General features: G+C 33.8%; 6 protein-coding genes across 6 annotated transcripts; 2 read left to right on the plus strand and 4 right to left on the minus strand.

The window, feature by feature from the left end:
* Positions 1 to 641: 641 nt before the first annotated feature.
* On the minus strand, positions 642 to 2,639 carry EAE98_003641 (uncharacterized protein; the record flags this gene model as incomplete). The annotated part of the gene is made up of 1 exon (XM_038951261.1): positions 642 to 2,639. The coding sequence occupies one exon, from the start codon at positions 2,637 to 2,639 to the stop codon at positions 642 to 644; it is 1,998 nt and encodes a 665-aa protein (XP_038812725.1).
* A 175-nt stretch (positions 2,640 to 2,814) lies between these two features.
* On the minus strand, positions 2,815 to 3,480 carry EAE98_003642 (uncharacterized protein; the record flags this gene model as incomplete). The annotated part of the gene is made up of 2 exons (XM_038951262.1): positions 2,815 to 3,011; positions 3,072 to 3,480. The coding sequence occupies 2 exons, from the start codon at positions 3,478 to 3,480 to the stop codon at positions 2,815 to 2,817; spliced, it is 606 nt and encodes a 201-aa protein (XP_038812726.1).
* Positions 3,481 to 4,726: 1,246 nt separating this feature from the next.
* Positions 4,727 to 7,032, plus strand: EAE98_003643 (uncharacterized protein; the record flags this gene model as incomplete). The annotated part of the gene is made up of 2 exons (XM_038951263.1): positions 4,727 to 5,587; positions 5,932 to 7,032. 2 exons carry the CDS (start codon positions 4,727 to 4,729, stop codon positions 7,030 to 7,032), a joined length of 1,962 nt encoding a protein of 653 aa, XP_038812727.1.
* A 4,448-nt stretch (positions 7,033 to 11,480) lies between these two features.
* Positions 11,481 to 12,104, plus strand: EAE98_003644 (uncharacterized protein; the record flags this gene model as incomplete). Its single annotated transcript, XM_038951264.1, has 1 exon — positions 11,481 to 12,104. One exon carries the CDS (start codon positions 11,481 to 11,483, stop codon positions 12,102 to 12,104), a length of 624 nt encoding a protein of 207 aa, XP_038812728.1.
* A 1,333-nt stretch (positions 12,105 to 13,437) lies between these two features.
* On the minus strand, positions 13,438 to 13,776 carry EAE98_003645 (uncharacterized protein; the record flags this gene model as incomplete). Its single annotated transcript, XM_038951265.1, has 1 exon — positions 13,438 to 13,776. One exon carries the CDS (start codon positions 13,774 to 13,776, stop codon positions 13,438 to 13,440), a length of 339 nt encoding a protein of 112 aa, XP_038812729.1.
* Positions 13,777 to 13,957: 181 nt separating this feature from the next.
* EAE98_003646 (uncharacterized protein) lies at positions 13,958 to 14,243 on the minus strand (the record flags this gene model as incomplete). The annotated part of the gene is given in 2 exon segments (XM_038951266.1): positions 13,958 to 14,034; positions 14,045 to 14,243. 2 exon segments carry the CDS (start codon positions 14,241 to 14,243, stop codon positions 13,958 to 13,960), a joined length of 276 nt encoding a protein of 91 aa, XP_038812730.1.
* Positions 14,244 to 26,240: the final 11,997 nt, after the last annotated feature.

Genomic DNA, 26,240 nt, shown 5'->3' on the forward strand with positions numbered 1-26,240 from the left:
GAACAAAGTACTTGTAGCTTCACAGCTGTGCGATTTCGTACGGTCGCGACTATACTAATTGATTCAACATAAATTATAGTCGCATATGAGATTTAAGCTGTCATATGCGATTTCGCAACTTGAATAGCTTAGATAAATGTAGAGGCCGCTCAATGAACCCGTTACGTTTTGAATAAACAAAAGATATTGAGCTCTGATGATATTGAGCCTGGTGCGGATATGGCGGCCGCAACGACCGCTTCCATCCTGGATATTAACAACAAACAAACCATGTAATCGAGGTTACTTTCGAGAATTTGTTCTTATTCATATATATAATATCTTGACAGTTATGAGAGCAATCAAGTATTGATGAATCTTTCTAGAGCAACAAGCAAAGATAACGAAGTTCATATCACGCAATACATATTGCAATCAAACATAGAAGCATTTATTCGCAAGTCGTAAAAGGGCTAAAATTCAAGACTACTACAACTATTAATCATACACAAGGGCTTTCTGCTTCTCTGCTCTGATCTGCGTAAGTATCGCCGCTATCTCAAAATAACACTATCATCAGAAATAGCAATATACTATTATAATCAATACTTTCGCTTTTTTTGGATCCATTATCCATTCCGTTGTCAATTGTTCATTATTGATCACTTAGCAAGCTTCGAAGTCTCGGCACCACCGGGACCGGCTCCCTTCGATGTACGAGGTTTAACAGTTGAAGAATTTGCAAAAGCCTTCTTTTCCTTTTCTTGCAACAAAAGGCGTTCAAGCTCCTCTTGAATCTCTGCAGCATTCTTCACGGCGGCTGGAGGAGGTGAAGGTGGATTTGGACATACTGTACCAGTCAATGGATATTTATTGTAGAATCGAGTAAGAAGTGGCCCTGCTAGACGAGGGTCCATTGCTTTGGCTACTCTTCCTTCATCCTCTTCACTTGGAGGTGGATCTAGGGTCGTCTTGACTGGGACCTTACGACCGACATGTGCCTTAAATGGAATGGGAAGACCTAGTGGTGGCATGGGCGTCCTTTGCTGAGTCTTGATCCAAACCGGTTCTGTTGACATTAAGGGCTTCGGGTAAAACATTGGTAACATTTCATTTGAGGTTGGTGTAATTTCTTCCTGTAACGAAAGACCTCGCCGCTCATGGTGGGCGCGGGTAATATGAGCTCTAGCAGAACTAAAATCTTTGAAACACGCCGCCTTGGGGTTAAGACTGTTATTAGATCTAGATTCCTTTTCTTTTCTTGGGCTGGATTCAGTAGGGTAGGTAGTCTTTAGACTCTCGATAGGCTTGGCATCATCTTCATCATCAAGTCGTTTCAGAACCTTCAATAGCTTGAGAAGAACTCTACGATCTCCTTTTTCCCATGTAGCCAGAGATTTGATGCAGTCCTCAAGTAAATCTGCCTTTTTATTTCCATCCGGGCTTGTAATGAAATCATCGTCCGACATCTCTTGCACTGTAGCATAAGCTTGCGTCTTAGGGCCGTCAACGTATTTGTCGATAATATCAATCGGCTCATTGAGAGTTTCGCCCTCGGTGGTTTCTGTCAACGGTGCTGTTACCCTGGGTGTTTCCTCACTTTTATTGACTTTGTCTTTTCCATCTCTGATGAGAGACTGTGTCATTTCTGGTTCAGAAACACCACCCGAGCGATTTTTGACAGGGTGTCTGAGAGGTTTGGGCGTTGTCTCATCATGATTGCTGAGAGACTGAATGGGGTATCTCTTGGCAGATTTAGGGCTTTCGCCAGAAGACTCTACAAAGTAGCCAACGATTCTTTTGGTAGGAGTGTAGTCATCTTTGGTCAAGAATTTTGATCCCGCTTCGACCTTGTACGATTGTGGATTATCTCTTCTCTTGGGTTCCTTGATCACAGAATCGACACCTCTGTAGGTCTGAATTTGTGGAGAACTTGACCGTGGCACAACTACTTTGTAAGTTGGAATTCCTGTATTTCTTTGAAGTTTTGGAGGTGATGTGCTGATTGAAAAAGGTGGTCGCGAGAGTTCTCGGCTCATTTTGACTTCTTCAAAGGGTTGCGGTTGACTGAAGGGATACTGTGGTCTGTGATGATGGAATGGTATTTGTTGCTTCAGGGCTCTTCCGCACGAGACAATCGAAGGATCAACCGCCATTGGCCTGTTGACATATTCCGGGTCTGGACAATCTCGGAGGAGACCAGAACGAGCAAGCTGCTCTCGAATACTAGCCTCAAGACTTCTGTCAATTTGGGGACAAATCGAGGTATCAGATGCCACACTGACGCCACGTGAGCTTAATCCAAAAGCATCGCGAGGATAGTGAGAATGCTGAGTATAGTGTGTTTGGCGTTCAAACTTTTCACGTTGTGTACTTGGTCTAAGGGCTTGCTGCATCATAGTGCGTAAAGCAACTCGTGGGGAAACCCTTCCAGTGTGCTCATTCCGACGCTCCTCCAGAACGGGAGTACATCCAGCATACATTTCCTCGTCTCCTTCAGGACCTCGGCCGTTGTGGGCATTCATGTTACGATGATGATTCCTTGCATCAACTATCTGTGATGTCGCATGACTAGGAGCCATGTTAATGTTTAGCGGAACGTTATATGTCATTGGTAGTTGAGATTGAAAAGTAGCATATGGCAAAGAGTTAGGGACCATATTCTGATATTGGCCATGATAAGGTTGTGGAAGATAGGTTATTTGCAGTGGTAAGCTTGCTGCATTGTCGCCATTTGGGAATGAAGGCTCCTGTCTTTGTTGCCTTAAAATTAACCTTGGAGGATCGGCCCCTCTAGGTTGGGTGTTTCTAAGTACCAGCCGCGGCTTTCTTTGCTCATAATGAACCATTATTCTTGTTGTTTTTCTTCTTGATCAGAGTAGGCGCCTGGAGTGAATATTCTTCTAGTAACGAGTCTGTTGATTCCAAATCAACGCCGTTGTACTCCTTATGTAACAATGCCACCCACAGTTTTGTCCAGGCGTATTGCAGAAGAGTCAATTTGGAATTATGCTCTGGAAAGGGGCTTGTCTCTTCTTAAAAGAATTAGCCTCTTAATCTCGGAAACAAATTGGGAAATTTAAGGTACTCACCAGTACTTTCTGAATTATCAATCCCAGATGTCTGTGAATAGTCGTAGGTGGGTCCTTCTACAGAAGAGTCACCGCCAAAAACCCAACGCTTTGTGTCGAGTTTGGTTTCTAGCTCAAGCGACAAATATTCCAGGATGGCCTTCTGGTCCTTGTGAAGTTGGAAAGTTTCTTGAGATGATGTCGAAGATTCCGAGTTTCGTGCGGAAGATAAAGGAGTTAAGGTGAAAGAGTCCGATCCAGACACAGGTTTGAGATTGGAATGAGCAGCGATGTCCTTGAGGAATGCTTCTCTTGAATATTTTGGAAAATGCACAACGTCTGCCAACAGCTCTTCTTTGTGTAGAGTGAGAGGATGGGAAGCGTTGAAAACGTGGTATGCCAAATCTGAAGGCTTGACACCGATCTTCATGGGAAAGCAAGCCTCAAGAAAGATGAAGGATTGGGATGAGAAAGAATCTTTGTGACAAAGAGCAAGGGGTAGCTTATGTTTAATGTAGAGAAGCAAGAATTGTTTGAGTGTGTGTCTGGTGGCTGTGGTAGGTTGAGAGAGCAAAATTTGTAGCGATGTTGCTGTGTGCTTGATTGTTGGATGAGAATTGAAAGAGGATGACAAGAAGAGGGCTTTATTTGGCGTGAACATGTCAGTACAGCAAGGAAGGAGTAGACGTGGTTCATTCTGATGTTAACATGGAAGGTGTGAAGTTGTCCGTGTCGTTCGCTGAGCTTGGAAGGAAAGAACAAGAGAAAATATATGACCTACTATGTATCTATCTAGTACCTATAAACACCGGTATGTTTGGAGGTCATCAGACAAAGTCGTGTATTCATGGAATCCAATTTTTTGAATGAATTGGGTCTCCCCATGTATCTGAGTCGCTTCATTCTTGAAATCTACCCAGAGCGATCCTCTATCAGAAATTGTGAAGTTATAGAGAAGAGAAGATATATGTTTAAAACCCCTCGAATGTCTAGATGTCAGCTCTCAAAGTGTCTAGTGCACATCTCTTGTGTCCTGGACATTCTGCAACGGAACAATTGTATTACAATTTGATGCTAAGCTGGAGGAAAAGCAGAACATAATTATGATATGAACATGAATTATATGAAATAAAAGTTTGTATCTGAAATTGTCCTCCAATGACTCCAGAAGACAGCACAGCACGACTTTTGACATTCTCCAGAAAGGTTCGTCTCGAGACAAGAAGGGGTAGAGACTAGACTCAGTGTTCTTCCTTCGAATGTGTTGTAGGAATTATGATGGCAAACAAGTCAAGAAGTCAAGAGTCAATTGTCGTCGCTTTGGATGATGGATCCTCAGGACCTCGGGAGTGGGGCCTGCAGAGATAGAAGTGGCTTGTGTACACTATTAAAGTGGCTCAGTGGCTGAATTTCCAGGTAGTTTCAAGGTTCATTTCCAACCTTGACTAGGAAATCTAGCGAGTGATTACATCCATAATTTTATCCACGCTGCAAAGTTACTAGAATAACATTGAAAGATGTTCAATCCTTCCGTATTATCGACTCTTATTAATCTCCAAGATGTTATGAACTTCTACTGACTTTAAAACCAATCTCATATCAATATTTTATAGTCCATTGCGGACGCGCTTTGTGTGCAGTAACCACCTAGAACAACAACGACAACAGGCGACAACATGGCAAGTATAACTTTGCGCAAGAGATTAGCACTTCTATTTACTGTTTCAATCTTCACCATCGCTCTGGTATATTATTGGAGGCTTCAATATTCACCTCAAATCTCAGAGGAAAGATTGCGTCCAAAGCCCGTAATCCCGGAAAAGCCTGGTCTTATTAAGGAACCACCTGGTCATGATGACACAAAGCTTCAACACTCAACAGCCTCAATTGATACAAGCACATCAATTAATACCATGACACAAACCTCCGCTACTCCAACAACTTCCTCCATGACTTCGTCACGCCCGAATGTTACAATTCCACAGGGAACGTATATAGGAAAACAAACATTAAAATACCCACAAGTCCTCGAAGAGTTTCTTGGAATTCCTTATGCATTACCACCAACAGAAGATCTTAGGTTTCGACCTCCTGTCCCGGTAAAGACATCAACAGCAATTTTTGATGCCACAAAACCCGCATCAAGATGTATGTCCGGTCCAGACAATCAACCTCAAAGTGAAGATTGTCTTCATCTGAATATTCATCGTTCCAAGAGCACCACGAATTCACCAAACGAAAAATTACCAGTTTTGGTGCATGTTCATGGAGGAGCTTTCAATTTTGGGTATGCGAATGATAGGGGAATAGCATCTCTGGTGGGCTGGTCTAAACAACCTTTGATTGCAGTCACATTTGAGTATAGAGTAGGAGCTCTGGGTTTTTTGCCATCGAGGCTAATGGCTGAAGAGAAGGCTTTGAATTTGGGCTTGAAAGACCAGAAGTTGTTGTTGGAATGGGTCCAGAAACATATTTCAAGCTTTGGCGGTGATCCAGAAAACGTTACTCTGATGGGTCCCTCAGCTGGAGCTCATTCTGTGAGTTTTTTTCTTTTTCTTTTTTCCCTCAGTATTACGATAATCTTGGTTAGCAACTTCAGGGCAACCAATCTCAAGCCATGCTTGTCTGCTCACTCCAATAGCTTGGAGTGCAACCTAATGATGAGGGATTTTGAATCCTGAGACCGTTTGAAGCGTTTAAACTGGTCGCGATATTGAATGAATTTATTTGGAATGGGGTTTCTGTTGTCAAATTCTAACCAAAGTTTCTCAACTGTTCGTGCATTGGAAGTTCTGTAGTTCGGGATGAATAAAAATACTGCCTATGCTAGAGAATTAGAGATACGATCAATACATCATTGTGGATTCTAATAAAGATTCAGATCGGTCATCATTTAATGAACAATGATGGCCCCCCTTCCCTTTTTGCTAAAGCAATTATTGAATCTGGGGGACCAACAGCCCGCGCTGTCTATCCTTACGATAACCCCCTCCATGAGATTCAGTTCTCAGAATTCTTAGATAAACTTGAGCTTTCTAGCACTCCACGTGCCGAAATCCTTTCGAGACTTCGCAGTCTTCCTGTTTCATCTATCAAAGCTGCCTCGGAACAAATCTTTGAATCTTATAACCCCTCCCTTCGTTGGCCCTTCCAACCGTGCATCGATGGACCTGGCCAAGACAGTATTATTCCAATACCCCCAATTGAGGCCTTTTTAAATAACACATACCGTCACATTCCCATTCTTACTGGCTACAACACCAATGAGGGGTCTATCTTCGTTCCTAAAACCGTTGATAAAGCAGGTTCCTTCCTCGATTTCTTCCACGTACTCCTACCCAATCTTCCAATGGAAGATCTCTCAATTATCGACTCCCTCTACCCAAATCCTGAATACAACCCAGACTCTCCATACGCCTTCAATAACACTGCTCTTGAAGTGGGGAATCAATTTCGACGCCTCGATAAAGCATATGGAGATTATGCGTACATAAGTCCTGTGCGCCAAACTGCCTATTTTGCTTCTGGGGAACATCGCTATGAAAACTCTCACTCAAATTCAAGTTTGCCCAAATCAGCACCAGTCTATCTCTACGAATACGCAGTTAATAGTAGTGTCCTTCTTGGTGCCTCTCACGGTTCTCAATACCCCTTTCCTGCATACGCACCCCAGGTAGTCGATAAATCCATAACGACCAAAGAAATCGCAGGCTTGATGCATGCTTATTGGACGTCCTTCATAATATCTCCGACAGGAAATCCAAATGCAATTCCGGGTAGATATCCGACTCGCATGGTGTGGTCAGAATATAAGGGTGGGGAAGGGAAACGACAAAAAATGATTTTCGGAAGAGGAAATGATGAGATTGCGGGGGGTAAGGAAAAAGGCGTGGTGGTAGAGATTGAAGAGGATAGGAAGGATAGAATGGAGAAGGAAGCTTGTGAATTTTGGTGGAAGAGAGTGAAGTTGTGGGAGAGTTGATTTTAGAGAGGGGTGGTATTGAAAAGTGTATGCTGTGAAAGATGGATTGTTATCGTACTGCTGCGTGCATGAAAACTAGGGTGTTTGGAGTGAATTGGTTCTGTTCTAAAAACTTCTTGTCTCGGGGACTGAGAATGTTTATGTAGTGCGTGTCTCTCATCAGTTGCGAGCCATATTGTATTCTTTATCTATGTTATCTTATTACATCTAGCATATCTGAGCTACAAGTTATCTCGTTGCAGTGAATGAGCGACTAACATTCATGATTCACCTAGGTGGGTGGGAATACTAGCGACGGGCGCTAGCGAGCTCCACCTCGAAACTTATTATTAGCATCATTTTCTAGAGGATCTCAAAAATGAGTGAATCGAGGTAAATCTAGATCTTAAATATCGCTTTGTTGCACATCTGCTCGATCTCGAAATTGACGTCATTAAATTGGGAGAGCCAATAGAATCGCGAGCGCAAAGGAAAAGGCTTTGAGGGAGCTAATAGTTTATTATTAGTGTTGGAGATATACTTTGGAAGGGATACTAGTGTTCACCATGATGCAGGGTTATGTTATGGATTATAATAGATGGTATGGAGATGATGAATATATAGGTGAATTCTATAGAGTGATGAGTAGTCACTATTTTATGTACGACAATTCGGTATGATTTATATTTTGGAAAGAGGGTGTGTGTGGTAATTTTGAATCTTAGTATGAGAATATTCAATGAACGGTTTCTAGACTGAGAATTATGTAAATGTACAGGTGTCAGACGAGTACTAATCTACTTCCAGGTGTTTTGGTAGAGTGTTTATCCCTGTGGTGGCAGAATCCGTGGTTAACGAATAAATTATTTCATCAATTATATTAAAAATTTTAATAGTTAATATTATATTGAAAAAATGGATTATATAGTATTAATGTAATTAACTTTTTTATATATATATAATTAGAAAATTTTATTTTAAGGGGACTTAGAAAAATTTTCGAAATTTATTGATCTTTTGAAATTTCTTGGATTTCGAAAGTTTTAGTTTAAGATTATTTGCAAGTAAAAAAGTTTATTTGTATTGAATTCGATTATTAATTGAATTTAATATAAAACTATATATATTAAAGTTAAATGATATTCCTATTTAAATAATATATTCTGTATTATATAGCACAATAGTAAAACTTTTAATTAAAGAATAAATCGAAAATGAAATAAGTGATTTGAGTGATCTATAAACAAACCCTCCTTTAAATTTTCGGCTAACATCTTTTTTTATCCTTTAACTTTTACACTCGCTTTTTCGCTTGCTTCTTTTCCCTTTCTAGTTCCTTCACTTACTCCCTTCTTCCTAGCTTCTACACTCGCTTTCCTTCTGTTTACCTTTCCTAAAATCTTAAAAGTTCTTCAACTAAAGGACCCCTTCTTTTCTTTATATTTATTAAAATTCAATAATAAACGATTCTTATTTTGAACTGAAAAGATTTGTGGCTAATAAAATATGTATTTCGTTAGGGATAAAAAAAGTTTGAATTGTATAATGTATATATCAAATATTTGTATAGGGATTTATACTAACATTTTTTTCGTATATAGATATTAACTTTGCTACTACAGGGTACATCTCATATAGGAGTTGAGCATACAATGTAAGATTGCAGTAGCCGCTTTGGTTTCTCTGAAAGGTTGAGGAATTACCACGCAATTCTGATATTTCAAGATGAGAATCCATCTCCTATTGAAATCAAAGAAGCTTTTCGTCGTTCTTGTGATGAAAGAGAGCTAGATGGCAATGGGGAACTTATGCATAGATTCGCTTCATATATATTCATGTCAAAATGTATTGGATATCTATCATAGGCGTAAGAATAACAGTACAAAAATATGAAAGTCGTGGTCAAGCCTCCAGGATCCATCTTTTTAACATGTTTCTTGAAAGCTTACCGGTACCTTCTAAGATAGTGTAACATGCATTCCCTCACTTCCTATCAAACTTTAGGAAAAATGCTGATATACATGCACTGGGCTTTATAAAAGCTCACTTCACGTATATAAAAGGCCTAAGACTAGTATATGACCTCAAGTCGGCCGAATGAATCACTTATGTTTATCGACAGGTTAGATATACATTTGGTTGTTTCAACTCCAAAATATTATTTAAAGGCGTGTTTCTCAGACCAATATTCATTTTCAGAACCTTGCAAGAATCAGACACTATCTCCCTTAAGCCCTAGACATCCAATTCAAACTCCAAAATGAGCAGCAAATATTCTAATAAAGATGAGAAAAACTCACGAAAACTCTCTTCCGGATTAGAAAAAGGTAGTCCAATTCATTTCCCAATCTTCCAAATATTCATCACAATAAGAATTCACGAGATGAACTCCCTGCTAACAAATTAGTCTCCGATCCAAAGCATTCAAGTGGAAAAATTCATGCGACAAATGAATCTGCTATAAAATATAAAGATCCCAGTGAAAAAAGGATCCATTCAGGTGAACAAGTAATGAACCCTAGGAAGGCAGATTCGATCGGTACAGGACGATCGAGTAGACCTAAATCGAGTGAATCCGGACCGAGTAAATCCGGCTCTTCCAGCCGAAATTCATACCCTGATCTTAACACGACCAATCGACAAGCGCCCAAAGATAAATATTCATCTTCAAGCGAATACACCCCCAGCAAAGAAGAGGTACTTCGACTGCTTTCAGAGTTGGTGAGGGAAAAGACAGAGATGGGGGGAAAAAGAAAATGATGCGATGGCGATGTGCTATGAAAAGTATATCGATAGGTACAAAGAGGTGTCTGAGAGAATTTACGACATTAACAATGAACATCTGACACCGCTGAAGGCTTAAGAAACTAGAAGATCTTGTGGATAGTGTTGATCTGAAGTTCTAGTTGTTGGGTAGCAATCATATGACTACACTAGCACCACTCGCTAGTACCTCTACAGCAACTACATCGAAAAGAGTTCATAGTTTTTAGCTTTTAGTTCTTAAAGTAGTATTACACATTGTGAATCACAATTTTATGATAATTTCATCATCCATATAGTGAAACCAACAATGATTACTATCGGTTTTAAGAAGCCCCTTGTATGATAAAAGAGAGGAAAGAGACTTGGGAAACTGATATGATATAGAAAGTAGATCCTCAATACATTGCTTTAATGTATATCCAATGGACCTTAAATTTCAACATTATTATATTAACAGAACCGGTAACATATCAAGCACAAAAAGGAAGGTTCCGAAGAAGCATGGGAATTACTAGCGCTAGAAATATACTTTTTACTAGGACGCTAGTGTATATACTGTAAAAGAGGTTGCGGAATGGCCGTATGGCATATCACTGATTTGTAAGTTGATTTTTGATATCCCTGAAAAGTTTCAGTTCATTCAAATTATCAGAGACGCAATTTGTATATTATTATATGTATCTGACGAGTAACAATCTACGGAATGTACGCGAGGTCAAGAGGAGTAGCTTTTCAACCTCGTACTAGCGCACCATGCGTTGCTAACATATATACATCAGATCAATACACATATTTCAAAGTTCAAAATTCGTATGGATGCAGGGAAATCTTGATTCCATCCAATGAGTAATTCGATACCCAACTCCATTTCAAGACTCAAGAATAGATGAGTGAGTGAAGCGTTGAATGAGTATATCTTCACCTTTGGATCGCTTGGCAAAGCATCTACTCATTCCTTTCGAGATGTAAATATAATCTAAAATTATGTCAAGTATCACAGGTTCTATTGGAAAACGATGGAGTTTCTCATATGTAACCCATGTGTGTCAAAGTGATGCTCGCGACCAAATGGTCTCCTTCTAAATCTGTGTCCCGCTAAAAGAGGCCGGCGGCATTGCGCAGTCGAAGTATTGCCGGCCTGTGTGAGCATTCTCAGAGACCTTGAGGGCAATAAAAGAATGATCAGTGAAATGATTTGAGATATATCGGAAGTTCTAACTCTCTTTTATAGGAATAGTAAATAGGCAATGTGAAGTCTTTTACTTGGAAGAATCTACCAATGCCAACACACTTCTTGGTGAAATGTATGTTCTGGATATCTGAATACGTATGCTATTGTTCTCCACAAATTGTCAGAAAAAATGATGATATACATGTACTGGAATCTGCCGGTTTCGAAATACGCAATCGAAATTCCTCTGGGCCAGTCCAACGGATTCAGGCCGGCCGAACGAGCAGGTCAAACACATGTTCATAGATATCCAAAATGTTATTTAAATGCTTCCTAAGCCAGGGTTTATCTCACATTTATACGATATCCTCAGAGTCTTGATCTCCTCTCAACTACTAGCCACACGATTCAATCTCAAAAGCAGAGTACACACCTTCTTAAAGGAGAGCGAAAACCGCACAGCATAAAACACAGACTTGATATTCTGGAAACATCGATTCCATCTTAAAAGTATCTAATTCCGCGCCCAAATATGAAGAAGTCTCCCCACCATTCAATCTCCAATCACAGCACAGATCGTAGACGCAAAGCTTATAGAGTCGGTTCCAGCTCATCTCATGGAGATGGCAATATATCAGATTCGTCTACTACAGCAATTTTAAGTAATGGGAACAAGAGGCACGATCCAAGTGAAAGACACAAGAAAAAGATATATGCGATCGGGTCAGGCAAACGAAATCAAGAGACTAGTAGTACTTCTAGAAAGAAAGAGGAGAAACCCCGAACCTCCAATCATCCCTACAGTCAGATCATAACACCCGATCAAAAAGCCCACGAAGAAAAACAAAGGTCCTCCAAACGCACAGAATATCCCGCCGATCCTATTACGCTAGTTCGGTACGAGTATTATGAAACCAAAATAGAAAGGAAGATAAACCATGCCAAGTCGGATTTGCAGTTGTTACAAAGACAGGATTGGAGCACCGGTGATACGTGGGCACCCTGGCAGCGAGAAATCGAGGACCTTGGAAAGCTGGCTAAGGATGTCGGTGATATCAAGAAACAAGGTTTGACACCATGGAAGGCCAACAAGGAGTTAGATGAGCTTATGAAAAGGAAAGGCCATCTCCTCAGAAAGACTAACAGTCCCTTATAAGCAGATGGCCCCGAAAAATAAACGTTTATGTAATTTGGTTGATCTTGAGATTGTTACAATGATCTTAATGCGTTCAAATCATCATAATCTTACTGAATCCAAATACACATTTTACGTTAAGGTCACATAAAGATTGATATTTTATATCAAAAACACAGAATCTTATGTACCAACTCCTTGATTCAATACATTCCTTCTCAGAGGTGCTAGAAAAGACATTTGCTTTCAGAGGATACTTGCTTTCCTTAATCAGGAAGTAGTCGACCGCTTGGAGGAGCCGTCTTTTACAGCTTGAGCTCTCTCGAGGAACCCTCGATAAAACTGATGGAGAGGGAACAGATTTGGCGGATACGATATGGGATACACTTGCACTTGCAAAGTTTGATATTATTATTGTAGTTTGAAGGAGTGGAGGTTTTAAGGCAGGCGTCAGGTTTGATGTTTTGTATGTATTTGTAAAGTTTTGTTGTTAGAGGCGCATCGAGTTATTGTATTTTGTCTTGATGCTCTTAGGATTTGTTTTCGCAATATCTGTCTGAATACATAACCCTTTTGATCCGTCGCGGGGCACCATAATACCTTGAACTTATACCATGATCAAAACTCATGTGGCTTTCCCTTTTTGTCTCTACATGGTATCGTTTTTAAATCATTCAACTTGACTCAAATTTTCATAACTTTATAGAAGATTGAAGCCCTAACAGAATAATTACTTTCATTCCTTAGTCTGTATGGTATTACATCCATTCCCATGTCCTCCTAAGTCATCTGCAATGGACTGGTTCGCCTGATATCTATATACACAGTCAAATAAAAGAAAGAAAAATTGAAGACCGATGTTGTATCATTTGCCTCCATGTCTTCAAATTGGCAAAAACAAACTGCACCAACAACTCCTGATAATGCCGCCAAACGAATCTAAAAACTTTGAATGGGTATTCATCGTCTAATGCTGATCAATACATGGACTATTCGAATTTCGGCCGCTAGTTGGATATATGCAAAGAGATACGATGATGATGATGGTCGGTGGCGATCGTAAGCCAAGCGGAAAGATATATAGTCTCCCGACGAGTCGCAAATTTCCAGAACGTATGCCTTATCAACGCCATTGTAACTCCATCGGCATCGTCAAAGAAGATCCTCCTTCCATATCCAGATTTCGACATCCATTTCCGTTCGCTTTATGTCGTATTTTATTTCCTGTCTCGTCGCACATTTTCCATCACCCTCCTATCGAACCCATCTCGGGAGATGCATCTTCTGCTCCCATCATGTCTAACTCCAATCTTTCCTCTCATACGTCAGAATCCTGCTCGACAGTCACATCCCTCTAATGACTTTTCCCAAACATTGCGGTAGGCAAAGCTCTTTTGTTCTTAACCGTTCCCACGGTTCCCTGAATAGTTCCTAATCCCACACTCCCAACCAAAGGAGTAGCTCCGATCGCCCAAGTTCCCAAGGCTGTTGTTGCAAAGGTCTGCGTATATACTGGTATGTATGAGACAGCCGTGACGCTACCCACTGTGTAAAGTGATGGAGCCCCAGTAGTCGTGGTTGCCATCTGGGTGGCTGCTAATGTAGCAACCACGCCACCTAAGCCTGCTTGAGCATATGTGAGGGTTGGAAGGAAGGCGAGGAGGGATAAGGTATACGTCGAGGAAAGCTGCATTGTTGTGATGATGGTGATGTTGAAATGCAATGAGGTCCGGCGAATCGAAGACGGATCGTTTTCCTATGTCGGAAAGGCGGTAATGAGTCTCAATCCAAATCGTATCGTCAATGTGACGTATTGTGATATCGAGGTTTTCAGATATCTGCTGGTTTGTTTTCGCTATGGTTATCGTAATCAATCAATAATTTCGTGTCCGTTGGTTAGGAAGTTCGTAATCTCTTCGTAAATTGTTATGTCGCAAAATGGTACGAATCTCTAAACTTACTATTCTTGGAAGTAACTAACGTGAAAGGGGCCAAAAGTGGATACGTAGCCACTTTTATGCATTTGCTAATCTTAGATGGCCGGGGAGGTCCACCTAGGTAGCGTAGCCAATGTGGCTTTTTATTGTGGCTCATAACAGTGGCGTTTACTGCAGAATCGCTCTGGCGACTTTGCCCAGTTAAAATCCAATCATCAATCATTATCTCGATTCCACAGCTCAGAATGAATCAATCTGAATATATATTTAAGTTTTAAAAGCATCAAAGTATAAAATACCAGTGTTATTCAATTTTGAGAATCACTCAAGGCCGTTTTCGGTTTTTGGGCTCGCGAAGCTACTGTCGATGTTGAATCGTTAGATCTTCATCGGATTGCTTTTCAATTAGACTAGCGGCTTAAACATACTAGTTATGTGTATATAAGACATTCTTACTTACTATCCAGAATAAATCTCATATCGCAAACCACTTCTTCCTAACTGCGATTTAAGAGTAAAGCGTTTAGAAAGATGTAATGCGGTCTCAAGAAGGATAGCGATGCCAAGATCAATAGCTGCAATGAAGGCCAGGTGATATGAAGTTCCAATCGATCACTGGGAGCAAACTTTCCACAGATATACTGCTATATTTTTTGTCCCATTTTAATGGTGTTTTAATCCAAAGATGTTTAGACACTGAGGTATTCACCGATTTTCAAACGTGAAGGCTTCTGGTGTCTATTACAGCCCTTATGCGGAATTTTCAACGTATATAAATCTTTCAAGGTAGGGATCTTGTTGAATCTCACGGCTTAGTATGAAAGAAATGATCGTTATCGCCATCTAGCATTTTTCTGGACCTGATAGCTTTTGAAAGTGTCGATAGTAAAAATGTTGTTGTGGAGGTTCGTTATGTGTGTATGTATCATTTTTCACTCGAGGCTTCCAATTCCCATGTGAGATCAAGGACGCCAGGAGAGGAAGGTGTCCAAATTTCTAACAGGCTATATCTGACTTCACTAATAATCATACAGGCTGAGTGCTTTAGTAGGGGTTATATGATTGCTATTGCTCGTCGTGTCGATCTCTTAATTAAGCGGGCAATCCAGCCGTCCTCTCCAGTACCGATAGGTTCCCCAGTCTTTGATTTCTCGCTCCAATCCCTTCAATCATATCTGAATATCGAAAGCAAATACGATGCAAATAGAAGAAAAGAAAAATATCATGGATAACAGAGTAAGCAATACCTAAAGTGTGAAGTGGCTTATTAGTCTAGGTTGTCTTCGGCTAGTGGGAAGCGAGACCATATATTTGATAGATAGTTGTGAGATTTAGTCAGATACTTAGCTTTGCGACCCCTTTAGCAGTGTCTAAGAGTTACGGTAAAGCTTCATGCGGGGTCTATCTGAACGGGTCACAATAGCTTTTCCAGCTTTGAAAAAGTGCAAGTGGAAGGGGGAGAGATTTCATTTTCGCATGAGCAAAGTATACGAGCATTTTATAGGTCGCCTCGCTGCTCAGCGAGTGCCTGATGAGCAGATAATGTATGACGTAGGATGATCTGCAGCGAGACCACAAAGATGAAAATGATGAAAGTCTATATGTCTTAGATATATCGAAAGCCATGAATTTTCATTTGAGCCCCTCTACCCCTCTTGAATTCATACAGTATACGGCATTTACCCCGCCTAGCCTTACATTATTGAAATTTGGATGTGTCTCATCATTCCGAGCTTGCCGTCTTCGTACTGGGTGCATTGTGCATAGAGCAGGTTGCATAGCCACAATAATGAGTCTGCCTCGTCCTGCCTTACGAGAGAGATATGTGATATGATATGTTGAATGATAAATTGAGGTTAGCTCTGCTTGCGCTTATCTCGTGATAGCGGGGTAGATACCTCAACCTTTGCAGACACCTGCCGTAAAGGGGATGTAGTCTCGAGCTAGTTTACCATTCTGTGGTACATGCTAGTTTATCCGAGTTGCCCGTCAGATAGGCGCCAGGTGGGGTGAATATCAGATATGATGTAGGCTCGAGGTAGGTAAAGCTACGAATGTTCAACATTGCTTTCCCGTCTGTGGTTCGATTATAGCTTCCCACAGGACTTTACATTTGTGAGAAATTGGCTTTGATATTTTTCAACTAGAGAACTTAGGAACTTATTGAAAAGGTGGAATTCTGAAGTTCTTTTGCTATAGAAAAAAAATTACATTTCCAGAACTTATAGCACATTAGACGCTGTTTCAAGAGGCGAAGAATGTATTGATCTCGGCTGCACTTGGATGCATGTCTTGGATGAGTATGCAGACAAGTACTAATGAGAGTTGAGCCACTCTTATTCACGAGTTCCGGCGCCTGAAATACGGTAAGAGAACCAACAAATGTTTATGACGTGGTGTGACTTGTGTGAATCGTAATGCAGTGGTGAAAAGAGTTGGAATCTAGTGTTGAATCAGTGAGAGCGTATGTCTATCATTACTCATTAAAGACTGATAAGCAGTGAAAATTTCCTTTTAAACTGAAGTCTTCTACTCAAAATAATTTGAACTCCAACGCCTCAATTTACTAATTATGATGCCAGCTACAGGTATGTACTTCGCGAAGGGCCAACAAGTTATGGGCCCAAAACTTTATTTCATCACTAGCCGTGTTGTAAAACTTACCCTTAAAGCTTACTGGCGCCACTTAAAAGTTAAAAACAGGAATAAAATATGCGGCCCAACTTTGGAGGTTCCACCGAGAAAGTTGGGAATTCACGCTGGCTCGAGGCTGTTCACAGTTTTGGCTTCGAAGACCCACCTCCAACAGTTAATCCAGAAAACCAATGCTTGTATACTCCGCAGATTGCCCGAATATAGCCTAATCGCCTAGTCTCTCGGTCAGGCACTGTGCAGAACAGATATATTAATATGTCGCGATTCCGCACATACCTCACAATCTTCTTTCCTCAGATACATCATCTCAGCCACATACCATCACAATGCCGTTGACCATCGACATACCGTAAGTTCATATCCCTAGACCGACCGACCGACCTTGCCGGTCAATCATTTAAGGAGAAAGATACAGACCGAGTCTAATTGCTCTATAGAGAATCCAAATTTTTAACCATACGAGGGCGTGTCTTTGATAAATGCCGGATCCGTGCACAACCCATTTCCACATAATATCAAGAACACATTTTCAGCTTTCAGATCTTTTAAATTTAATTAAAATTCAATCATTTTATATAAATTATTAAATTATACTCTATAAAGATCAACAAAATAAAAAGATATACCCACAAATACCCAAAACTAATCGAAAAGAGATGCCTGATAAAATTAAACAGACAATTATACAAACAATTGGAGTTATTTTTGTTTAAGAAAAAGCAGTATATTAGGATTATAAATTTTTGAAAAGAATTATAAAAGATATATAAAAATATATACAAGATTAAAATGAATTGAATAATATATATAATAAAGCTAAATACCCTTTATTAACTGATATATCGAATATTAAAAATATATATACTTAAGAATAATAATCTTTTTTAAAACTACATAAATAATAATTACTAGTTTCTATAATTAAAATAATTCGAAATAATAAAATACTATTTATAAATCAATATACTTTGAATTAAAATAAAACATATAAAAAAAAGATTTATATTTCAATTTTTTAGAGAGTTATATATACAAATCGTTTTTCCTATATTACATCTACAAAAAAACTACAATTGAATATTTTATATCGAAAAAAAAAAGTTATAGGAATTACAGATTTACAAGAAATTATTGTTTTTATATAAAAATAATAATATATCTTTTTATATATATATATATATATATAGTTCTATATTCATATACTATACTAAAAGCGATTCACAGGATCATATAACTAATCACATAATCGTCGTTTATAAGCTTCCAAAAGCAACTATCCGAAAATGACTATTATTAGTTTCCGAAAACAACTATATTAGATTCCGAAAAACGACTATTAATAAAGAATAAGAAAAAGAGCTTTATTTCAAAGGAATGACCGGATTAGAAAGAAATCTACAAAAGATAAATAAAAGCGGAAAATTAGGTTAGAATAGAAAAGGTATATAATATAAGCTTTTTCTCTTTTAATATAGAATAAAAAATTCAATATTATAATATAGATTCCTAAATATCACATATTATTATTACTTTTTAATTGTTAAACTAAGCCAGCTTTTTATAATAAACTAATATTAGTCTAATCCCTTTTATATTCTATATATACTTTATATTCATATACCTGCTCATAATCTACAATAGGTTATAAACTTGGTATCTTATATCTATAACTAAAATACAAGTTTATATATATCAATATTCAATTCGAAAAAGTAAGGAAGAGTTGTATAAACTGAAAACCAGTCGAAAAAGCAACCGAAATCCGAGTATTTAACGAAATCGCATTCAAAATCCATTGAGTTGATATGTATTCATTTAATCAAGATACTATACATGTTATCTAAGCATATAAATACACTAATACAAATATACATCAATCTCGAATCTATATTTAAGTCCTTAGCCTACATATATTAATATAATACTAGTATTAGAGCTATACCTTATTAAAGGAATATCATTTAATAGTTCTATATAATACCAATACTACATATTACTAATAATATAGTAATCCCCTTACTACACCGGACATAATGGATTTGAATATCATACCTCACTGGAGGCATAAAGCTAATCGTCGCTTGTATTCGAATCCTTGTCGAATTACTGAACCCTTGTTGAATCATATAGCTGTCGATCTATATATATATATTTATATACGTATACAAACCCTTGTCGAACTATCAAACCCTTATCGAATTATTGAACCCTTGTCGAATTATTGAATTCTTGTTGATTGATATATACTTTACTTATACTATTGAACTATATATATATATATCACATAGAACTTGAAGATAAAGATACACCTATAAGGGTAATTAAAAGATTTCAAAAGAAACAAGATAATAGAAAATACGAAATGATCTAATACAAAAGTAAAAAGGAAATTAGAAATAATAGCAATTTCCTTACAAAATTACAATTTCAAATAATAGTTCGATACTATCTAATAACATAAGGAAATAAAATTCAAGCTGAAATAGATTAATTAGGTATTGAAGATTTAGTATATAGCTTTACAATATATTATAACTATAAAGATACTATATGTTCAAATCCATTATTTATAGAATACACTATTTGAACCTTATATTATATACAAAACACTATAATATACAATCATATCAATCCGAATTATAATCTAATCAATTTCAAAATCCTAAATATCTCTTATATATCGAATTTAACTCGAAAAGAAGAAGCTAGTTTAACTAATTTACAAATCCCTTATTTCTATATAAATACTATAACAGATACTGAATAAATATATTATATATATCTATTTATATATAAAATTAATACGAAACTACCCTGAATAATCAATAAAAGAATATACAAAAAAGCTAAATAATATTAAATATGATATTATTCAATATAAAACAAAAAGGAAATATTATATAAATAATAGCAATTTATATAATTATATTATTTATTCAATAAGGGTTATATATCAATCAATAAAAAAAGGAATAGAAAATCCAAAAGATTCTATTTATAGCTTAATTATACTATATAATTATAATAAAAAAGCTATTAGTAGAAACCCTAATCTTATTATTAAAAAATCCTGGAATCCGATCTATATTCAAGATACAATTATAAAAAAAGACCTAAATTCGAATCCAAATCTAATTCTTACCGAAATCGAAGGTCAAAATATCGATTTAATATTCAGATTAACAAGAAGAGAAGCTAATCGATTAAGATTATTAGAAATCCCTATATTTAATAATATAATGTATATTATAATATAATTATATTAATATAATAAGAAATATTAAATATATTAATTCCTTTAGTTTACTTTTATCTATATCTTTGAGACTAAATCTAATTGAAGAATAAAACTAGGTTCCTAAAAGCTATATATATATATGTATGTTATCTATAATGGATTGTATAGTATTATATCTTATATAAAGGTACTTTAGTTTAAATAGACTTATATATAAAGATTTATATAAGTTTGTATCAAAAAATAGCAGTTAAATATTAAATCACTTTCCAAATTAAAGCTTTATAAGAGTTATATAAAGATTCTGATTTTATAGTACTTACCACACTATAATAAAATATTTATATATATTAAAAATAAATATATAAAAATGAATATAAATCAAGGAATCAAGTATATTGACCCTAAGCTAAATAATCAATCTAATTATATAGAATAACATCAAAAATCTAAGTTTTTTTTTAAAAACTAATGGGTTTACACTTTATATAAATGATTTAGAAAAAGGCTTTAAAAGAAAATATTATTTTAAAAACAATAATACACCTATTTCGAAAAAGATTCATCTTAAATACAACAAAAAATTAAAAGAATATGAAGATAAATCCAAAAGAGCTTTAGTTACACTAAAATCAATAATATCAATGGATTTAATTGATAAATTTAAGGATAAAACTAGTCTAGTAAAGCTTTGGGATACTATAAATAAAATTTATAATAAAACTTCTCTTAATATAATAAGAAGATATTTTAATAGGCTAATAGAATCAAATTATAATGATTTTAGTAATATAAATAAATATATAAACCATATACTCTTATCCTATATATACTTAAAAGAATTAAAATTTGAATTACAAAAAGCTTATATAATATGGATTGTATTTAATAATCTAAACGATTCATTTGATTTATTTAAATCAAGAAAAACTAAAGAACTCTCGAAAAACTTAAATAATAATAATAATATTGATTTAGATAAACTAATATCTAAATTAATATTCGAGAAATCTAGAATGAAAGATTCTATAAAATCTAATAAAATAATAAAACCACAAAATACTATTCTAAATTATACTTTTTACAATAAAAAAAGACATTTAAAGAAAAAGTACTTTAAAAAGCACCCAGAACTCTATAATAAAAACTATAAAAGATCTAAAAACTCATCTAAAAACAATAAAAAATCAAATAAAAAACTATATAAAGTAACGAAAGAGTTGAATAAGCTTAAAAAGTTTAATAAGATTAATAAAAATAATAAAAAGACTAATCAAAATCAAAATAAAAATAATAAAAATTCTAATAAAAAGAATAAAAATTATACAGAAAGCTCTAATATTGAAATAAATTAGGCCTTTTCAATAAATTACAATATAATATCTAATCCTGAATACAAATCTAAAAACAATATTATTATAGATTCAGAAGCTATAGAACACTACTACCCAAATAAAGATTGATTTATAAATTATACAAAATATAAAGTCCCAAAACACACTAATATAGCTAATGGAGAATCTATATTAGTATTAAGGCATAGGGATATTCTTATTATTATAAATAATAAAAAGATATTTATTCGAATAATAAAGCATATACTAGAACTAAAATCAATATTAATAAGTACTAAACAAGCTACTAAAAAGGGTTAAATAAGCAAAATACTACCCCCTGAAAACGTATATAAGTTTTCGAATAAATCCCTTAATATAAAAGCGAATACTAAATGGATTGATAATGCGTTCTATTTAGAATACGATATAAATTTTGATTTATTAAATCAAAATAAGAATATTATTTATAATAATAATAAAGGTTCTAAAATAGATCAAATAAATAAATCTAAAAAAGAATCTGAATCTAAAAAAGAATCTAATAATACAAATCTAAAAGATTTAGATCTATAGTATAAGTGTCTAAATCATATTAATAAAGATTATATTATAAAAACACTAAATCTAAAGGATTCTAAAATAGATTTAAGTTATTGTGAAGCTTGTATATATAACAAAATAACTCAAAATATTAGCAAATCCCTATCGAATTTGAAATTAAACAAATTCGATAAAATTAGTATTGATATTTGTAGACCATTTAAAACATTAGGATTAAAAAGAGAAAAATATGTTATTATTTTCACTGATTAAGCTATATAAGGCATATGGGTATATTCTATAAAATTTAAATCAGATACTTTTAATATATTAAAAGAAATATTTTATTTGATATATAATCAATTTAATATTAAAATAAAGGCAATAAGACTAGATAATGTAAAAGAATTTAATTCTGATCAATGGAATTTATTTGCTAAATCTAAAGGAATTATACTAGAATATATAAGTCCTTACCATCATTCCCAAAATAGAATAACCGAAAAATTAAATAGATATTTAGTAGAAAGAATACTAATATTTATAAAAAATTAAAATCTACCAATACTTTTATAGTCTAATATACTAAAGGGTATAGTTTATATTAAAAACAGATATTATAATAGAACTATAAATAGTTCACCCTTTAAACTATTATATAATAAAGAATCTAATATAAATTATATTAGAGTTTTAGGATCTCTTGTATATATATTAAAATATAAAGAAAAGAGAGATTATAAATTTAATTATAAATCAGAAAAAGGAATTTTAATAGGATTTAAATTATCGAAGAATTTATTATTTTATATATCTGATAGGAATAAGATAATGAGTTTTAGTGATTTTATTATAAAAGAAGATATGTTATATTATAATAGTAATATTAAAAATAATCTTACTAAAAAGGACCTATTAGAAGAGTTTGATGAAAACTCTAATAATACTGAAAATCAAGAAGAAGAGGTAGATATACATAATAATATATATAAAGATTTAAATAAAAATTTTGATTCAAATAGTTCTAATATTAATAAAAGCAGATTAATGATTGAAATTCTATTTAATTCTAATTTGCCTATTCTTATTAAATAATTCAAATATATACAAGAAATAGAACTATAATTAGATATATATAATCTTGCTTATTTGTAATATATAAAGCTAGAAAATTAAGATTATAAATTTAAATTAAATAATATTGGTAATGATTAATATAAAGAGAATATATTATTATATTTTAGTATAAAAACTGATGAAAAAGTAATAATAAAGAGACCTTATAATAAAAATCTAATAATTCCTGAAACATATTCACAAGCTATAAATTCTGATCAAAAAGAAAATTGGGAAAAAGCTATGAATTATGAAATAAAAACCCTGGAAAAGAATAATACATGGGATATTATTAAAAAGAATAATAATAATATTAAAGAATTAAATGTATTAAAAACTAAATGGGTATATAAAATTAAATATTTATTTGATGATAATATTGAATTTAAAGCTAGATATATAGCTAAAGGATTTGAATAATTATATAGGTTAGATTATTTAAATACTTTTGCTAGTATGATAAAGCAAATGGCCTGGAAATTGATATTTGTACTAGCTATAAATAAAGGGTGGTATATGTATAAAATAGATATGGTATTAGCTTTTGTACAGGGGGATATTGATAAAAATATATATATTAAAGCCCCTGAAATATATTAAGATAAAGATATAATGTTAAAGCTGAATAAAGCTTTATATAGATTAAAACAGTTTGCTAGAATATAGTATATTATATTAAAAAGCATATTGAATAAATTAAATTTTATTAATATAAAATCAGATGAATATATATTTATAAATAAATATTCGAGATTAATATTGAATATATTCGTTGATGATATTGCTATTGTAGGCTTTAGCAAGATTCTAATCAAGGATTTTATAAAAAATCTTAAAAACTGTTTAGATCTGAAAGATTTAGATTCAATAAAAGATTATTTAGATATTCAAATAAACCTAAATAAAGATTCTATTGAATTATATCAAGAAGAATATATAGATAAATGTCTAAAAGACCTAAAACTAGAAGATTGTACTCTTGTAGCCATACCTATGGTTGCTAAAAATAATATAAAAATAAATCTAAATAAAGCCGATTTAGACAAAATAAAATGAGCTCAAAAAGCAATAGGGAAACTACTCTATTTAACTCTAGGAACTAAATGGGATATTGCTTATTCTATATTAAAATTAGCAAGATATACGTTTAATTCTAGTAAAGATTATTTAATGACTATGAAGAGAATATTTAGATATTTAAAGGGAACTAAAACTTTAAAAACAATATATAAAAAGGATTATAAAAACTATATAAAAGGATATTGCGATGTGGATTATATAGAAGATAAAAGCTTTACTAAATCTATTAGTGAATATATATTTTTATTCACTAATAAACCAATAAGTTAAAGGACTAAACTATAATCTATTGTAGTACAAAATACGGCAGAATCCGAGCTAATTTCTATAAATTTAGCCACTAGAGAAGCTATATATTTAAAGCATATTTTACAGGAATTAAATCAATATAAATAAGAGAAATTCCCATTATATACAGATAATATATCAGCTAAAACTATATCTGAAAATCCTATATATCATGATAGAAGTAAACATATTGATATTAAATACTATTATATAAGAGATCTTATAAATAAAGGATATTTAGATCTAATTTGGATTTTGACCGAAAACCAATTAGCCGATGATTTAACTAAATTATTAGAAAGAATTAAATTATCAAGGTTTATTGATATAATTCAAAATTATAATAATTACTAAAAATATTATAATTTATATAAAAATATTAATACTCTTTTCCTATAAATAGATTTTTAATGAGACTAATATATATATAAGATATTGGTACTCTTTTCCTATAAAAAGGTTTTTAATGAGATTAATATTTATATATATATATATATATATATATTATATAAAGACGGTATATATTAAAGGGGACTATTGTTTTTATATAAAAATAATAATACATCTTTTTATATATATACAGTTCTATATTCATATACTATATTAAAAGCGATTTACAGGATTATATGACTAATCATATGATCGTTGTTTATAAGCTTCCGAAAGCGACTATCCAAAAATAACCATTATTGTGAGCGAAACTTGGTACTGGTCACGTGACCTCTTTCTGTAGCTAGTATTTATAGGTCTTCTTCGTGTAGTTTAGAAAAAGGCAGTCAGTTCCCACCCACCTTCTCGTACGCTTTGTGACATGCTATGTAGTACCTACTCCTCCTCTCCTTTGCCGGAGGCGCTACGTCTCAGTGACTTATCTGTGGTATTTACGAAGGACTACTTTATGACCCTACTACCTTCTACTCTTTTATATTATTAGTTTCCGAAAATAACTATATTAGATTCCGAAAAACAACCATTAATAAAGAATAAGAAAAGGAGCTTTATTTCGAAGGAATGGCCGAATTAGGAAGAGATCTACGAGAGATAAACGAAAGCGGAAAGCTAGGTTAGAATGAAAAAGATATATAATATAGGCTTTTTCCCTCTTAATATAGAATAAGAAATTCAATACTACAATACAGATTCCTAAATATCACATATTACCATTGCTTTTTAATTGTTAAACTAAGCCAGCTTCCCATAATAAACTAATATTAGTCTAATCCCTCTTATATTCTATATATACTCTATACTCATATACCTGCTCATGACCTACGATAGAAATATTAAAGAAAATCTTTAAGAGAATTATATTTATTAATATAATTATAATACAAAGCTTTGAAAAAGATATTTATTGAATATAATATACTCTAAAAGAGTATAAATATAAAGATATCAAACAAACCTTTACTTCAAATCAACAATATAGATATGAATAGTTTTTTAGAAGAATATACTTAAAAGAATATCCTGAATCATATATTATATATTTGATTGAATTTCTAAAAAAGAAAAAAAAAACTATTAAGAATCTAAAATATTTAAATAAAAAGTATAATCGATTTTATGATTTAGCTTTTGAAAACTCTAAATAATAGAAAGAAAGAGCTTATGATTTAAAGGATTCTAAAAAGCTTAATTCTATCTTTAGTAAATAGATTTATAAGTAAAGTATTACATATAAGAGAGGGAATTGAAATAAAAGGAAAATAAACTAGTATTGCTTTTTTAAAGGTTTTCTAAAACCTTTGCTTGAATTATAATTATAAGAATTTAAAAAGAATAATCAATCTAATATCTATTTGATATTAAATAATGTATTAGTATATAAAGCTTTTTATATTAAGGAATTTCTAAAGAAAAAGGGAATTAGATATATAAATTAATTATTCTAATCTTTTAATATAAATATTATAGAATATATATAGAAATATATAAAACAAAAGATTAGGGAAAAAAGGATTTT

The sequence above is a fragment of the Botrytis deweyae genome (genome assembly GCF_014898535.1).
Source record: "Botrytis deweyae strain B1 chromosome Unknown BDEW_006, whole genome shotgun sequence".
NCBI classification, from domain to species: Eukaryota; Fungi; Ascomycota; class Leotiomycetes; order Helotiales; family Sclerotiniaceae; genus Botrytis; species Botrytis deweyae.